At 31.5% G+C, this 18,557-nt stretch overlaps 1 protein-coding gene across 1 annotated transcript; it reads left to right on the forward strand.

The window, feature by feature from the left end:
* Positions 1-388: 388 nt before the first annotated feature.
* LOC139519543 (ubiquilin-1-like) lies at positions 389-17,184 on the forward strand. The gene is made up of 15 exons (XM_071311709.1): positions 389-559; positions 4,466-4,618; positions 5,029-5,112; positions 5,557-5,679; positions 6,317-6,442; positions 6,984-7,034; positions 7,490-7,567; positions 7,894-8,005; positions 9,048-9,203; positions 9,428-9,567; positions 9,938-10,021; positions 10,656-10,771; positions 11,263-11,509; positions 12,494-12,578; positions 15,212-17,184. Exons 1-15 carry the CDS (start codon positions 452-454, stop codon positions 15,274-15,276), a joined length of 1,728 nt encoding a protein of 575 aa, XP_071167810.1. The 5' UTR covers positions 389-451; the 3' UTR covers positions 15,277-17,184.
* The last annotated feature ends 1,373 nt before the right edge of the window (positions 17,185-18,557 follow it).

Genomic DNA, 18,557 nt, shown 5'->3' on the forward strand with positions numbered 1-18,557 from the left:
AGTTTATCACCTAGCTAATCCAATTATCTAATTAGATATACAATCGTCCGTATCTGTAGTGGAATTGATTATCTATTTGCTCCAACTTTATTATTATAATATTTTGAAGCAAAACAATACACTAATTTCTTTTTTCAAATCAATCGTTTCTCGATCATTAAGCATTTAATAGATGTTTTGTACTTTACTCGAATCTTGTGCTATCCTTTATTTTCTTTTTTCTCAACATTAATAAAACCAAGGATTTGTATAGTTACTATACAAATCCTTGATGAAACATTGAGAAATAATGTATGAACCAATACGACCATGGCCGAACTGGTGTATGGCCGAAACGTCTCGAAAGCCCCTAATACAAAGACACCATAGCTGTTTTATAGAACACACCAACTTTAGTATGCATCAAACGCGTCATTGAATCAGAATAGTGACAGGTCAAAATACAGACATTATGGCGGACGAACGAATGGATGAGTCTCGTAAAACCATGAAAATCACGGTTAAAACACCAAAAGAAAAGCAGGAAATGGAAATAGATACTAATGCTCATGTTAAGGAGGTAAATCTATCGCTAGGAAGTTATAGAATATCCCTGAAACCTCTCTACAATCCATACATAAGATTACTTCTCTCACTGCATATGTCAATAATTCGTTATCTAGAATGTTCTATTAACAGATTAAATCTACTCAATTGCTTACATCAGCTTATCACTTTTACTAGACATTTGCATTGCTCAGCTCCCTATATATTAATCATACTTGGGAGAGACTTCTAAAACGAATCACACCCTAAACCCAGGGTTGGAAGCTGAAGCAGTGAGGGGTCAATATACAAACTGTACAACCCTTTTAATTTTGTATAAATAAAATCATTACCTACTTACATACCTGTCAACTCACCCGTTTTTTGCGGGTGACACCCGTTATTTTCACCTCTCACCCGGGAGTTTTTCTTTACCCGGCGGGTCCCGGGAATTTCTAACATTACCCGTTTCACCCGGATTTCTGACCGGAATTGTTTCCGGTATTTAGAAGTAATGCGACCTTCGGTTTTATCGGTCTTTTTCAATGTAACCAAAAGTCAAAATGTAGGAATGTTTACCTGAGCTGTGAAATAGCTTCAGGTTATTCCTGTGGAAAAACTAAAACCACCCAAATAGTAAAGAGGGCCCTTTCAGTTGAAAATAACAAAGTGGTAGTTGAAAACAAGCCAAGATTTTTTGTTTTGTCAAAACTTGCTAAAACATTACTGGTTTTGCCAAACAGCAATGCAGACAGTGAGAGGGCATTTTCTTTAGTAAAGAAAATAGCTACAGAGTGTAGGGCTGATCTTAATAAGGATACACTGTGTGCTCTTCTTTCTTGTAAAATGAATACACATTTGCATTGCTATGAACTGAAACCAAGTGCAGTTCTTTTAAAGAATGCCAAGTCTGCTACTATGGAATATAACAATAGTATGAAATAAACTTGTATACATGTTCTAACTGTTTCATATACATATTGACTATATAAATTATATGTAAACATATTTTTGTTCTTCAATTGAGCCCGCAAAATGTCGTACGCGTTATGACCTGAGATTTTTTTTCTCAATGCAGGTCATGACCTGACTTTTCATTTTCAGAGGTTGACAGGTATGTACTTATCTTAATAGGTCATTTCTGGAATCATGTCTTTCACCGGAAAATAACGTCAATTTTGCACGCTTTTATGACATCATTTACCAGATAAAAGGCGCGCCTGTATCCCTGCTCTACAATGTATTTAAAGTTTCCAGCACTTTCATAATCGTTATTCTGTAGGGTAGTATAGAAATAATTAATGTTCCGTAAGTACATAATCGTGATTGCCGTATGACTGAGGGAGGGTGACCTGACCATCCATTTAGATTTTAATTTCCCTAATATTTTGTGCAGTATAAAAGAAAATATTTTCACCTGTTTGCTCAACATATGTTGGAAATTTCTATGCATACATTTTTGTCACGTGGTGATGGAAGTCACATGACAGATTCGTCAAAATCTTCAAATGTTTCAGAGTTATTATGCACTAAACCAAGAGTTGTAATTAAATTAAAAGTATGTTGAGGTCACATGTATTGCTTTGAGACTTTACGGTCATTAATCATTTCGTCCACATGTTGTTTCAGTTACAAATGTATATACCAGTGAGGCCTTGGTTGTTAGTGTTTGTTAGTGTCCCATTTGTGGTTGTGTCACCTTTACAACAGCATACATTTTGTACAGTTGGCGAGTACTACCATGTAGTCATTTTGGTCTCTTGTAGGGAGTTGTCTTGTTGGCAATCATACAACATCTTAATTTTATATATCTAAACTACATGATTTTGACCACTTGTCCCAATAGGCCAGTTCCGGGAAACTGTTTTCAGATGAATCTGTCATGTGACTTCCATCACCACGTGACAAAAATGTATGCATAGAAATTTCCAACACATGTTGAGCAAACGGGTGAAAAAGTTTTATTTTATACTGCACATAATATTTGGGAAATTTAAATCTAAAAGGATGGTCACCCTCCCTCAGTCATACGGCAATCTCGATTATGATTTTACCAGTCAGGGGACTTACTTAAATGAGTGATTTTCTAAATCACTGATTCAAGTAACATTATTTCCATAAAGGTTGAAAGAAAGAGTTGTCTTTCTTTAATAATCACCTATTTAAGTAGTACAAAATAATCACTAGAAGAAGTGATTTAATTTTACTGTAGCTTTAAATATAGAACACTAATGATCCAGGGACTAATTATGTTTCTAAACTTATCAGAACCAACATCTGTGTTGTCTAGGATGACCAGGTCATTTCAGGTGATGACCTTGTACTGAATCTAGGATAATGACATAAAAATCACTTGTTTAAGTATCATACTTCAATTTCCTTCCCAAAAATCACTTCTTTAAGTATCATATTTTAATAACCCCCACTAATTTCAACACCCCCGAACAGTGAAATTTTTATCGCGAACAGTAGAATTTTATTATATAATCTGAAAGATAAAACCTTGAACTTTACAGGAAAAATACTCCCACTGCTGGGAAAAATCTGTGAAGAAAGTATCAGTTCATTATGTACATGTAAAGCCATTATTATAGCATTTTTTCAACTAAAATAGAATTTGCAGCTAAATGATAGCATCAAAGGCATAAACCTTGATACTTAAAAGAATCAAACAATTCATTTTTTTCAATTTTACTAATGAAAAGATATTTTTTAAACCTATGTGTTTAAAATTTTGGTAAAACTACAAAATCACAATTTGTGACAAAACTTCGAATTTGCTACTCAAATAAGTGATTTAAAAATCACTTATTTCAGTAAGTCCCCTAACTGTTTACGGAACATTAATTATTTCTATACTACCCTACAGAATGACGATTATGAAAGTGCTGGAAACTTTTAATAGAGCAGGGATACAGGCGCGCCTTCTTTCTGGTAAATGACATCATAAAGGCGTGCGAAATTGACAATCTTTTCTAGTGAAAGACATGATTCCAGAAATGACCTATTGCAATACTTTGATCGTATTAACTTTTTTAAATACATGCAAAGTTAGTTGGTTCCTGATTTTGAATTTTTCCAAAGGGAGACATAGGTGATCAGCAATAATTAGATAATCAAATGTGGTATTTCATGATGGAGTTTTCATCTCCTGTCAGATTAATCATGTTAATGGGGAGTTTTAAACAAACAATGAATCAAACTTGTTTGGTACATGTATCATTTTAAGTTTAAAAATTTATTCCTCTGTATACATGGTATATACATACATGCATGTATGTCAGAATTAAGAAAATCTTGATCATGGGATACATATGATCATTTTACAAAGGTTCTTACACTAACTTAAAATAAAAGTCAGCTGATTGACAATTAGGGATATCAAATGCCTATTGCAAAATTAGCACTAGAGACCCCAAAGTTAACCAAGCTGACCTGAATGAAGTTTGAAAGCATACCAGCATTTAAGAAGCCCTCAAGAGCTCTACTACGTTTAACTTTGTTTTACCAGATGATTAGCAGCTCCTTCAGTCAAGCAATCATTTAAAGAAATATAAAGTACATGACATTTTCATTGCTTTTAAGTTAAATCAGACAATTACAAAATGTAAGATATGAATACAATTCAATGAAGTGTGCAGTTTGAATTGCAGTGTGACCACAAACACATTAAATAGTAGCTTACAGGGACATTACACTTATTGCAACATATCCTTACAGTTTTGTCATTCTTGTTATTTAATAATCAAGTTGATTAAAGTTTTGTCTTCAATTTTTCCTGATTGAAAGGTATGGTACTTCTATATAAAAAATAAACTGTTAAACAAAATTTATGTGACTACTTTATTGGCAAATGGCAAGTATTATTTAGACTAGTCTCTAAGTGTAGAGCTACTTTACTTGCACCTGGTAACATATCTTTTATTTCTGTTTTTCACAGTTGAGAGAAATGGTGTCACAGAAATTCAATGCTCCAGTTGAACAGCTTTGTTTAATATTTGCTGGAAAAATACTGAAAGATGAAGACACTCTAGAACAGCATCAAATAAAAGATGGTTTGACAGTTCATCTTGTGATCAAATCATCAAACAGGGTAAGCATGTGTAGTTACCCGCCTGTCACATGACAGTTCATCTTGTGATCAAATCATCAAACAGGGTAAGCATGTGTAGTTACCCACCAATCACATGACAGTTCATCTTGTGATCAAATCATCAAACAGGGTAAGCATGTGTAGTTACCCGCCTGTCACATGACAGTTCATCTAATTCATCTACTTCAAGTTAATTTGAAAATCGTGAAATTAAATTGCAGCAAAAAAGGGATAGGAAGGACTTAACACAAAATAAAGTATCTGTGAAAATAAGTTGTTTTTCAGTAAATTAAACTCTGTAATCAACAAAAACCTATTTCCTTATATATTTGTCATAATGAAATATATTTATAGATTTAACATGTATATATTTGGATAATTTGAAAGTTGAAATGGATTTATTTTTGTAGTCGCAAGAACAAGCTGCACAGAGAGCTGCCCCTATTCCCAGTCCATCACCTGGAGGAGGATCAATACCTACTTCTACACCTGGGGTAAGTTTTGGGGAATGTTTAGTCACGCTAGACAACAAATAAAAGGGTAAAAAACACTAAGCATATATAAAAATGAAATGAACAATGAACCCAAGACACAATCTACAGAACATTTATTATGAAAAAAAACTTAAGACTTAAAACTACTTACCAGTCGAATATTAAAATGTTTCTTTACAAATCTCAATTATTTACATACATGTATATGAAGGAAAAAAAGATATTCTAAAAATAAAAATGAAAAAAGTTTTATTATTTGATTTTTTTAGCTGATGTTTTATTACTGTGTTGCATATAGTAATATTTACTGTTTTCATAAACATATTTTGTTAAATAAATAAATAAATAAATAATGATATTTTCGATTTGTATCATTATGAACATGTATCTTAATTGTCACTTAATTAATTATTTTACAAAATTGACATTTGTTTCATCTTACAGTCACAGCCTGACGTAGGACAGACACCATTTGGACTTGGTGGCCTTGGAGGTTTAGCAGGCCTTGGTAACTTGGGGATGGGATCAGCTAATTTTATGGAGATGCAACAAAGAATGCAAAGAGAGGTGAGAAATTTACCATTCTTTATTTCTGAGAAAGATGTTTATTTTTGATAGGTATTTATTAGACAAAATATCAGAAAATATTGCAAAAAAATAAAAGAAAAAGATCTAATGTTGTTTGAATATTTTGAAAATGTTATTTGTCATCCAAATGTTGATGATGAAAATAAAGAGATGTGGAATAATTGCCAAAGAGATATATATCTGTTAGAGACAAAGGGACAGAGTTGTGAATAATAACATACCACTGAAAGGCTTTTAACAATCTGACAGCTAAACCAACAGCTTATAGTAAGCTATTAACTGTCTGGTGATGACAAATTATTAAACTATTCAAAAGAGAAAACCAACAGCCTTTTTTTCATTTCATGGTACACAGCAACCAACAACAACCACTAGATTGTAGACAACAGGCTTCTTACTTTGGTTTTAGGTTTTGTTTTTGCTTTTAAGTTTTTTGATTGAGGAAAAGATTTACACTGAATGAGGTATTTTTGTCTTAAGTAAATGCAATAATTGTCGATATGTTCTAACAATCTTATGAGTTATGTTTTGGAAGGAATACAACCTCTTTGGTATACCTTCAGTTAAAACCCACTAATGGCCATTTGATAGTGTGAATATTGTTATTGATTTGTAGATGATGGGTAACCCAGATATGATGCGGCAGATGATGGATAATCCAATGGTCCAAAACTTGATGTCCAACCCTGATGTGATGAGACAAATGATTACTAGCAATCCACAGATGAGAGAACTAATGGAGGTAAATGAGCACATAGTGTTCTCCCTAGAAACTTTCATATAGCATCCTGGTTAAAAGGGAACTATTAATTAATTATAGCATCACACCCATAACTCAAGCTATGAAGAAAATCATTTTAGATAGCTGCATATCCTAGCAATGTCGTATCACATTACTAAGATGCTTAAAGGCCATGAGCAGAACTTGGGAACAATTGTCAACAGTTTGAAAGTTATTTGTTTATTTTATGGGTTGGAATATTGATTGAAATTTAATTACCTCTTTATTATATATATGTGAGAAACAACAGCAAGATATTATTACAGATCTATGACCTGTTAAAAAAACCCAGATGGTCTTGTTTTCTTCAATCAAGCTTGCCCGTCCTGAACATGCATGAAATATTTGCCACTGGACGTTAAGCAACCAACAATCAATCAATCAAGTTAGCATCCATTTTGGAAAAAAACCCAACATGATTTGATATTTCTTTATGGCCTTATAAAAGTCTTCTGCTATTTCCATCATATCAGTTTGTTTACAAATATAATTTATATTTCAGAGAAATCCAGAGATAACACACATGCTGAACAACCCAGAACTTATGAGACAGGTAAACATTTTACCTTAAAGGTTACCCCCTCCCCCTGTGCCCATTCTCACTTTGTGAAGGAAATTGGAAATTCAACTGTCAAGAGTTGAAGGGAAATAATTTAACAAAATTCATTAAACAAGACTGCAGAAAAAAGTTAAGAAAAATACTTGCAGTAATCTTGAATACTTATTGTGAATTTTATATTATTTACTGTTATGTCATATTGTCTAGATAGTAAAAAAGATGAGGTTTGTGTACAAATAAAACTGGTTTTTTTTCTTTTTTTAAATTAGATATAGTTTTCAGACAGTAGCTTGATGAAAACTTTAGTTTGCAAAGATGTTAATCATTACCCTGTCATTTGGAACATCTAGGCCTTATTCTGGTAGACCTCTAATTTGTTTGATTCATTATTGTTTTGACAATGGGACTAACCTGACAAAGTTTGATCTGTTTCATTTACTACATTGTAGACCATGGAACTAGCAAGAAACCCAGCCATGATGCAGGAATTGATGAGATCGCAAGATAGAGCTATGAGTAATTTAGAAGTGAGTAAATTATTAAAAGTTTCTTTAGAGTTTAGCTAGATGTAAGAAGATGTGGTATGAGTGACAATGAGACAACTTTCCATCCAAGTCACAATTTTTAAAAATACTTGGCTCACATTGAACAGCAAGCTATAAAGGGCCCCAAAATGACCAGTGTAAAACCATTCAAACTGGAAAACCAACAGTCTAATCTATATGAGAAATGAGAAACATTTATGAACCACTTCAACAAACGACAACTACTGAAGCTAGTTTGTTTAATGCATTTCAAATAATGAACCTATATACAAGAGTTAATTAAAAAAAAAATTGTTGTTATTTTTCAGAGTTTGCCAGGTGGATTTAATGCCTTACAAAGAATGTACAGAGATATACAAGAACCAATGTTAAATGCAGCTCAGGAGGGAATGGGACAAAATCCATTCTCCGCTTTAATGGGTAATATTATTATGTTAATAATGTTGACAATATATTGTTGGCATCAGGTCGGTCAAAATGTTTTCACTCATCTTTGTCAATATAATGGAATTTTATGCTACTATCATACATGTGAGAGGTTTAGCTAGCTATAAAACCAGGTTTCATCAACCCCTTTCTGGACTTTCTGTTTTGATATTTCCTCAAAGTTCGGTATTTTTGTTATTTTACTTTTTATATGACCGCAAAATTTTTTGCGATTATATATTAATAACTTTAGTATAAGTAAATAGAAATCAATAAAAAAATTTAACACAATGTTTTTAACCACAAAAGAAAGGTTGGGATTGATTTTACGGGTTATGGTCCCATTAGTTTAGGAATTAGGGGCCCAAAACATACATTTATCTAGTTTCAGGACAATAAGTTGTGTATAAGTATTTCAATTACTCTGAAATTGTACCAAAATGTACATACCATTAAGTAGAAGGTTGGGATTTATTTTAAGGGCTATGGGGCAAACAGTCTAGGAATTAAGGGCCAAAAAGGGGCCAAAAAGAAGCATTTTTCTAGTTTTCAGACAATAACTTTAGGGCTATTCCAGAAAAAAATGTAGGGGGGGGGGGGGTGGTGGTTGGAAGGCAGTTTTTGTCAGCATCCGCCACCCAGACAATTGTAATTGAGAATTAAAGTGCATTATAGTGTGAAAAGTTGCTCTGATACCCATCACCCATGTATTATTAATACAATGTGCCTTCCAACCCCCCATACATTTTTTTCTGGAATAGCCCTTAGCCTAAAATGACAAATTCGCAATAACAAATGCTCTAAATAATTCTTGAATTTACAGAACATGCTTGTTAGATTGAAAAATTGACCAAAAGAATGTTTAAAAAAAATTATACAAGGAAAAAGAAAAAGAGAATTACTTTATGACTTAAGCTTACTGGTATTTCTATTTCATAAAGGACAAATTACTTTAAGACTGTAACCGACTTGTATTTTTATTTCATAAAGGAGCTTTCTTTATGACTTTAGCATCTTGTATTTCTATTTCACACAGGAGGCGGAACAGAGAGTGAACAACAGGGTAGAGAAAATACAGACCCATTGCCAAACCCCTGGGCTCCAGGATCAACTCAGTCACCTAGCACCCCCTCCACAACATCAACCCCAGCCACATCTTCTGGGACATCATCAACACCTAGACAGCCAACAGGTTTGTATATAATATAGATAGAATAATGATCATGTGGATCTTTAATCAGAATACAGTTGTATTTTTACAAAATTCAGATGACTTATTAAGAGACACATCATTGTCCTAATACTGATAGAAAAATGTTAGGTATTTCAGGTCTTATCATGTATTTCAAATACATGTGACTATATTTTATTACAATTATTACATTTACTTCAATTAGATCATTGTCTTTTTTTTAGGAATGTTTGATAGCCCTGGAATGCAGAGTTTAATGTCCCAGATTACACAAAACCCACAATTAATGGAAAATATGTTACAAGCTCCGTACATGCAGGCCATGTTGCAGAATTTATCGTCAAATCCAGAAATGGCACAAAATGTAAGTATGAAGAAACAGGAAAGGTTTATTGGTAAACACCTGTTTTATATAATAGATGGGAAATAATTTCCCTTGGGTTGTTATTGCTGTTTGCAAAACCTGACAGAATTGAATATTGTTGATTGAAATTGAATAGTTAAAAAGGTCTGCTAAATTTCAAATATTTTGTAATATAAGAAAGCCACAATTCTAAATAATAGTTAATTAAAAAAGCTTTGTTTTACCATAGAGGAGGAGCCATTAAGTTTTACCCTTGTCTGTGTATTTCCATTCAGTCTTTTAAATATTGTAAAATCAGATTTTCAAAACAATGACGAAAAGAAAATTTGAAATTATCCCTGAAAGCTAATTAATTTTATGTATCTTGTAGATGTTGTCTGCTAATCCAATGTTTGCTGGTAACCCCCAGTTACAGGAACAAATGAGAACACAGCTACCTAACATGGTACAACAGGTAGGTACAGCCTTTTTCAGGTGTATTAGGGATGGAACAATTGTTTATGGTAAGAAGTTAGTCAATTAATTGTGGGAATGCTCATTTGATAGGGTAAAAGGATCAATTGATTATAAAGCTTGGATATTTAAGTAAACGTGAGAGGTTTTAGATACCAGCAATGCAACACTATAAGACAATTTTTTTTACAATTAGTGTCTTTATCATATATTAAGCTTCAAATCACATAAAGTCTAAGGCAGTTCTGGAAATCTAAAGTCAAATCTAAATCATGTTGGTATAGTCACTCCAGTGTTAAAAAGAAAGAAGTTTAAACCCACATAACACCAAAATAACTGTGATTTCATTAGAATTGGTTGTAAGTTCTATCATAATTGATAGTTCAGTCCCAAATGACTTGTGCTTATAATTAAGTAATGATGTTTTGAAAGGTTTCATTAAAAAATCATTTTGTTGTTTATTTGCAAACCTAGCAAATTATTTGTAATTGACTATGAACAAGTTGGCATTACATCAAACAAACTAATCAATTGTTTGGAAAATGGCTCAACTGATATTCTAGTAATGGTAACTTGATTAAAATTGAAAATGGAATGTATTTTTAATTATTCTATCATAACTATTTTCCTTTTAGATGCAAAATCCAAATGTACAAAGTTTTTTGACCAACCCCAGAGCAATGCAGGCCATGATGAGAATTCAGGAAGGCATGCAAGAACTTGAACAAGAAGCTCCAGGATTGTTTCCAGGGTGAGATTTATTTTGTCTTATGATGGGTTGGAACAAAGACAAACAATTGTACAGTAATCTATCTTTGGTATATATCACCTATTTGCATGGGAATAGGGTTTAATGAAATAATAGACTTTGGTGGTGTTAGTCGGTTGATTTAACAATAAAACTGAATTGATTTCGAGCTTTTCTTGGTAAGAAATGTCTTTAAATTAAGCAATAGTACCTTCACCTGAAAAATTGTGTAGTTTGCAAAGTAATAAAATGAATATAACATAGATTGTCACTGAGAAACACAAATATTTGGAGACTTGGTTTGAGAGCATTAAACAACTTCCTTTTTATAAATGAACAAACCGCAATAAAAATGAAATTAAATAAATAAGTACAGTGAGTTCACACAATACAACTTGATGAGGCATTTTGTTTCATAAATATGTTTTTTTTTTTTTCTCATTGAAGTCATAAGTCATTGTATTCCCAATTATACTATAATTTAAAACTTATAGGATGAATCCATTGTTAACAAGACCTGGACAAACAACAACAGATACACCTACCACAGGATCAACATCCACCTCCGTGACGAGTTCAACATCACCCTCAACAGATAGTACCTCAACCACCACAACAGCGGATACTACAACATCAACAACTACCACCACATCTACACCAGCACCAGTACCAGGACAAGCTCCAGAACAGATGTCAAATTTAATGGCTCATATGATGAGTTTAATGGCCCAAGGAACTAATGTAAGTACCCGTTGTCACAAAATAAAAGTTCCTTCATAATACAACTTTCAAGTGGAAGAAATATTCTTGTTATATTATTTCCATTTGAACAAATACTACAGTAGAGGGAAAAAGTTTAAGAGTATGAGCACAGGATTGAAAACAATTGTTAGAAAAAATTTCCTTAAATTGAGATGGTGATACAGATCATGAATACAGATTCAGATTCAGATTCAATAGTTAATTAAAGTTTCACCACATACAACATGATTAAAACAAGATACAATTATAAAATTAATTATACAGTAAACATAGTTAAAACAATTAAATACATGTATGTGCCATTCTTAAAAGAATTATGAGAGACTATTAAAATACAAATAATACTTATTCATTTTATAAAATACTACAAATACAATAGTTAATGATATAAAATACTGTTTCTCCTTGTTAAAATGTTATTGCAGTTTTTGGCAACAATACTACAAATATTGGTACATATAAAATAAATGAGGTGTGATGTGATTGCCAGGGTGACAACTATTTAAATAAGTCCAAATGACATGGATGTAAGAAACAAAAGGTCACCTCGGCCTCCAATTATGATCAATACACATACTGTTTAGTCAACCTTAAAAGTTCACAACGAGACAAACTGTGAAAAAATTCAAGCAAGAAAACCCTCAGCCAGATTCCTAATAAAAAAGAAAATCAGATAAGACCTACAGAAATCAACGACAACCACTGATTGCAGGCTGCTGACTTAAGACAGGCACATGTTTAAATAATTTATTTGCTTTTCTTGTCCAACGCCATTGTTCATGTCTTATTCATCTCTAACATTTATAAAGATAAATTATGATAGATCAGGAATGCAGTTTATTCTTTTTATCCAGAATTCACATCCTCGAAATTGTCATAATTTTTTTACCATGTACAACATCTTTGAAACTCAAACTATATCAATTTCTTAATATAAAATATCAAAATGATTGTTTACTGCAGAATCAACCACCAGAACAGAGATATGCTACAGAATTAGAACAGATGGCTGCTATGGGATTTATTGATCGGGAACAGAATCTCAGAGGTATGCATATTACAATTTTATGCCAAGGGTGTAAATAACTGCTAATTGAATCAGATTGAATCATCAAGCACCTTAAGAGTACATGCTATTGATTAATATGCTCAAATAAACTGCAATATGTGTGCACTTTATCACTGCAAAAAGTAGCTTTTCCTTCTAAAGAATTGTAGTATTCACCTAAATGCAATTGTGCTATATCATACTTGTAGTTGCATCACCATACCTCAATGGAAGACTGGAACGTAGATGATAAATATGTGCACAACTCTTCCAATCATTAACCAGTGACTTTGATCACTTCCATTATTGGTTGGGTATTTACAACCTTTGTACAGAATGAAAAAAAAATAATACAAATTGTTTCTATGGATGCATGTACCCTGTGCCATCTCTTTGTGTAATGTTCATAATTTTCAAGGGGAACAGCCCTTGTTGGTAGAATATTCATTAACAGAAAAATGACATGTGACAATTGATTGGTTATAGACAATTAATAGAAGTTTTTGTGTTAAACTTGCTAATAATTTGCTTCTATAAATTCAGAAATTTTTATGTGCATTTATTAACAAGATAGTTGAGCAATGTAAAAAAAAAATGAGATTAATAATTGCGTTTTCAAAAAAATAAAGCTCTCAAAATTTGAAATACAAGTTTTTATACGACCGCAAAAATTGAAAATTTTTTGGTCGTATATTGGTATCACGTTGGCGTCGTTGTCTGCGTCATCGTCCGAATACTTTTAGTTTTCGCACTCCAACTTTAGTAAAAGTGAATAGAAATCTATGAAATTTTAACACAAGGTTTATGACCACAAAAGAAATTTGGTATGATTTTGTGAGTTTTGGTCCCAACAGTTTAGGAATAAGGGGCCCAAAGGGTCCAAAATTGAACTTTGTTTGATTTCATCAAAAATTGAATAATTGGGGTTCTTTGATATGCCAAATCTAACTGTGTATGTAGATTCTTAATTTTTGGTCCCGTTTTCAAATTGGTCTACATTAAGGTCCAAAGGGTCCAAAATTAAACTTAGTTTGATTTTAACAAAAATTGAATCCTTGGGGTTTTTTTGATATGCTGAATCTAAAAATGTACTTAGATTTTTGATTATTGGCCCAGTTTTCAAGTTGGTCCAAATCGAGGTCCAAAATTAAACTTTGTTTGATTTCATCAAAAATTGAATAATTGGGGATCTTTGATATGCCAAATCTAACTGTGTATGTAGATTCTTAATTTTTGGTCCCGTTTTCAAATTGGTCTACATTAAAGTCCAAAGGGTTCAAAATTAAACTAAGTTTGATTTTAACAAAAATTGAATTCTTGGGGTTCTTTGATATGCTGAATCTAAAAATGTACTTAGATTTTTGATTATTGGCTCAGTTTTCAAGTTGGTCCAAATCGGGGTTCAAAATTAAACTTTGTTTGATTTCATCAAAAATTGAATAATTGGGGTTCTTTGATATGCCAAATCTAACTGTGTATGTAGATTCTTAATTTTTGGTCCCGTTTTCAAATTGGTCTACATTAAAGTCCAAAGGGTCCAAAATTAAACTAAGTTTGATTTTAACAAAAATTGAATTCTTGGGCTTTTTTGATATACTGAATCTAAACATGTACTTAGATTTTTGATTATGGGCCCAGTTTTCAAGTTGGTTCAAATCAGGATCCAAAATTATTATATTAAGTATTGTGCAATAGCAAGAAATTTTCAATTGCACAGTATTCAGCAATAGCAAGAAATCTTCAATTGCACAGTATTGTGCAATAGCAAGAAATTTTCAATTGCACAGTATTGCGCAATAGCAAGAAATCTTCAATTGCACAGTATTGTGCAATAGCAAATATTTTCAATTGCACAGTATTGCGCAATAGCAAGAAATATCTAATTGCACAATATTGTGCAATAGCAAGAAATTTTCAATTGGAGTTATCTTTCTTTGTCCAGAATAGTAGTTGAATCAACTTAAATCATTGTTTTATACAATATACAATGTATATTCACTTTTACTACCAACTGATAAATTAAAACAATCTTTCCCATTCAGTGTTAACAAGCACTTTATTTTACATTTTAATATTTTATGATGTATTTAAATGAGTAGTTATTGTTGCAAACTCCATTAGAAATTTGAATTGAGATCAGTTTTGGAAAAAGGGAAAGGGAGATGTGAAAAAAAGGGGGGGGGGGTTAAATTTTTCTCATTTCAGATTTCATAAATAAAAAGAAAATTTCTTCAAACATTTTTTTGAGAGGATTAATATTCAACAGCATAGTGAATTGCTCAAAGGCAAAAAAAATATTTTAAGTTCATTAGACCACATTCATTCTGTGTCAGAAACCTATGCTGTGTCAACTATTTAATCACAATCCAAATTTAGAGCTGAATTCAGCTTGAATGTTGTGTCCATACTTGCCCCAACCGTTCAGGGTTCAACCTCTGCGGTCATATAAAGCTGCGCCCTGCGGAGCATCTGGTTACATACTAGTATTATACAAATCATAACTGGTTCCAATTTTTGCAATGATAAAAATATCACAAAAATTTTATATCTTGTATTTAAAAATCATGCAAATACATCATTATACACTATTTTTTTCAACATTTGACTAATGTTTGTTTTTATTGTATTTCCAGCATTGACAGCTACAATGGGAAATGTGAATGATGCTATAGACAGAATTTTATCTTCAAGAAGCTGAATCTTTTTGTTTAGTATTATTGTAACTGTGAATTATTTGTGTTATAAAACTTCATTTTCTGAATACTTCAAATCTTATCTAGATACAATGATTTATAGCTGTAAACCCGTGCTATTTTAGTCTTTGTGGGGATTTCCCGCAAAGACATCAATGTCTGTGTTTAACGATTTCCTATAGTGTCAACAATCATCAACAGACTGGAAACAGATTCATTTTTTCATTGCAGTTTCCAAATTTTTAAAATAGATTTGTTATATATATTTCAATTTGTTTTATACATGTATCACTGTAAAAATTTGTTTCATAAAAAAATAACCAATAATTTGTTTGACCATTGTACATGGCTTGAGTTTAATGAAATTAAATACAGAAATCTATCTGTTAATTTACATACAGGTTTTCCAAAACGTTAGTAAATTAATGAATTTTAGGGAAATGTTATGAGGACAAGACTATGGAATGAATTTATAATCAGAGATGTTTATATGTTAAGATGAGTTTTAACTTGCCAATGATTTAAACAGAACAATTGAAAGAAATAGAACTCAGTTTAATTGTAATTTTTTTTTGTCTTTAGTATTTAACAAAATTATCCTAGTTAATTTAGATTTTTCACATGCATTTTTTATTGTGATTTTTAAAGAATGAACAAAGTTTTTAATATTGCAATATGAAATCCTGATTTTTTTTTTTTTAAATTTACAGTATATTCTTTCAAAATGTCGTATTGACCCATTAAACTCTATACTTTGACCATTGATGGTTTCTAAATGCCAGATTATCACAGATATGTGCATGAGGGAGGATTCATTATAAATTCTGAATTGTCAAAGATTAAATATTTTGTTTATGAATTATAAGTTTCAATAGCATCGTCTAATTTAGCAGTATTTTTTTCCACGTTGCTATAGTTGAACAATATTTTAGATGTCAGACAATCAGTTACCAAAATATTCAAACTAAAAAGTCCATGATCTTTTGTTATAAAATTACACAGCAAGTTAAGAATTGGTAAAAACATGAAACTAGTGTACCCAAATTACATAGTAATGAATTTGACATGTTGATTCTGTAATCAGAATTTTAATTGAATCCATTAAAAAATGTTAAAACTCAGATCTACTATTGTTTTTTTGTTATTCACGTTTATTTATGTAAAATCTGCTTGCCATGTGTAATCATATAAACACATTGACTTTTGGGAATTTTCAAATGAAATGTTATATGTTGACATGAATTGAAAATTTGGTAAGTTTATAAATTCATGAATTAATGGATTACATTTCATATAGCACAAATTGATCATCATAGACAAAAATACTTTTTGGAAACATAATATCGATCATTGATATACTGCAGGAGTCAACACTTTTCTAACTTCTAAAGTACCGAGGAACAGTAGTTTTCAAATGTTCAAAGCATTAAGCTTGATAAAAGTGTTCATTTTATGTGTGAATTTTTTTTTCATCAAATCAAATTTATAAGTTAAATTACATACCAATACTTGATTGATTGAATTTATTATTTGACACATTTTTATGTAGTGATGGGTTGAACATATTAATAATATTGGTTTAACAAAGGGCAGATATTATGATATTTTGCTTGAACAAGGGACAAATATAAATATTTTAAAGGGGCAGATATTGATATTTTGGTTGAATAAGGGGTAGATATTAATATCTTGGTTGAACAAGGGATATATATATTAATAATTAAGTTGAACTTGCAATGTTAGCAGTTTACGTTGTGGCAATAGGGTGGGATATAGATAAATGAGTTATTTCCCCTTTGTTATATGTTAAATACAAATATTTGTTCTGTTAACCTTTGAACTGTATGTCTTTATCATGTCATCAATCTGTATATGTAATTAAAAGATTTTACATTAAAATTGTAATTTATGGATACATGGATTTAGTTTAAATGCCTGCATTTCACATGTTAATACATTGGTTCTAATGCTTCCAATTTTAAGATTTATATATTTGTCTAATTGATAGATATAACATCCCTTTCATGCATCTGCCCGTCTCCAGTAACTACTTTTTCCTTGGTGACAGTTTTTTTTTTTTTTTTCAAAATAAGGAATTATCAATTTACAACAATGAGCAACAGGGACAATTCTGAAAACTTTTCATGGTACCACATTGACATTACTTATTTTGGGACGTTTGTTCACATATTGTTAATTAGTACATATCAGAATTTTAAATGTGTCAATGAACTAATGGACTACTCTCATCATCCAAGTGGCAAAAGTGTGCCATGTGAAATGTCAGTTCACATGTTCCAAAATATACCTGTTATTTGCAAAGTTTTCTAGTTTAATTAGTTTAAACATATTTAATTATAGTGGATTGAGAAACAAGTTATGCAACTTATATTAATCCCTTTCCACTTTGCCGGAGTTTTCTGATCACTGTGACCTACAAGTAGTCTTTGCATCTGCAGGCAAACCAGTTAAAGTCTGGACAATTACAATATACACTTAACTGCACCATGCTACAAACAAAATACAGGTGATACAAATTATCATGAAGTTTTACTGCAAGTATCACATAAACTAAACATTATCAATGATCCATGACAATAAGTTAGTCAGAGGAACCATGCCAGACATATACACCTTCCAATCATTCCATACACCAAATATAGTTGACCTATTGCTGTAAGTTATAATAAACTGACATTAACACAAAAACCTATCATTGACCAATGAACTGTAGCAGATTAGTGAAGTGGTCTCCATTGAACAGATTGAACTGTCTCAGAATTTGGATTTGACTTATATATATTTGATTTAATGTTTACATGACTGTTGAAACTTGCGTTTTCAGTGCAGCAGATACATCAATTTGATAGATATTTTAGTGTGAAGACCTTATTGATGAAATTTTTCGTTTGTCTTAGGGGGGAGGAATGTAGCAGACAGAGTTATTAGTTAATTTTTAGCTCCCTTTGGTAAAACTCTAAATTTCATATTTGATGTATTTCATTGTTAATTAATTTACATGAAGCTTATTAAGGATATATTTGTTAAATTACATAGCTTTTGCTATTTTAATTCATTGGTTAAAGATATTTATTTATATTGTAAAGTTTAATATTTGCATCGTTGCAAATTCTTTGGTTACCTTCTGTGAGAAATTTATATATTTTATATAACTAGTTTCAGATTCTTATTTTGAATCCTCTGAGGACTGACATTCAGTCCAACCAAGGAAAGCCAGGCTTTCCAACCAAGTATCCATTAGGTTAGTGCATTTGCTACATGCCTC

Source organism: Mytilus edulis, chromosome 4 (assembly GCF_963676685.1).
Source record: "Mytilus edulis chromosome 4, xbMytEdul2.2, whole genome shotgun sequence".
Classification (NCBI taxonomy): Eukaryota; Metazoa; Mollusca; class Bivalvia; order Mytilida; family Mytilidae; genus Mytilus; species Mytilus edulis.

Bases quoted from the DNA above. Each gene is read 5' to 3' on its own strand.
- LOC139519543 (XM_071311709.1), top strand. From the start codon at position 452: ATGGCGGACGAACGAATGGATGAGTCTCGTAAAACCATGAAAATCACG. The intron at 4,619-5,028 runs GTAAGCATGTGT...TTATTTTTGTAG, and splicing joins TGATCAAATCATCAAACAGG to TCGCAAGAACAAGCTGCACA. The intron at 10,022-10,655 runs GTAGGTACAGCC...TTTTCCTTTTAG, and splicing joins TACCTAACATGGTACAACAG to ATGCAAAATCCAAATGTACA.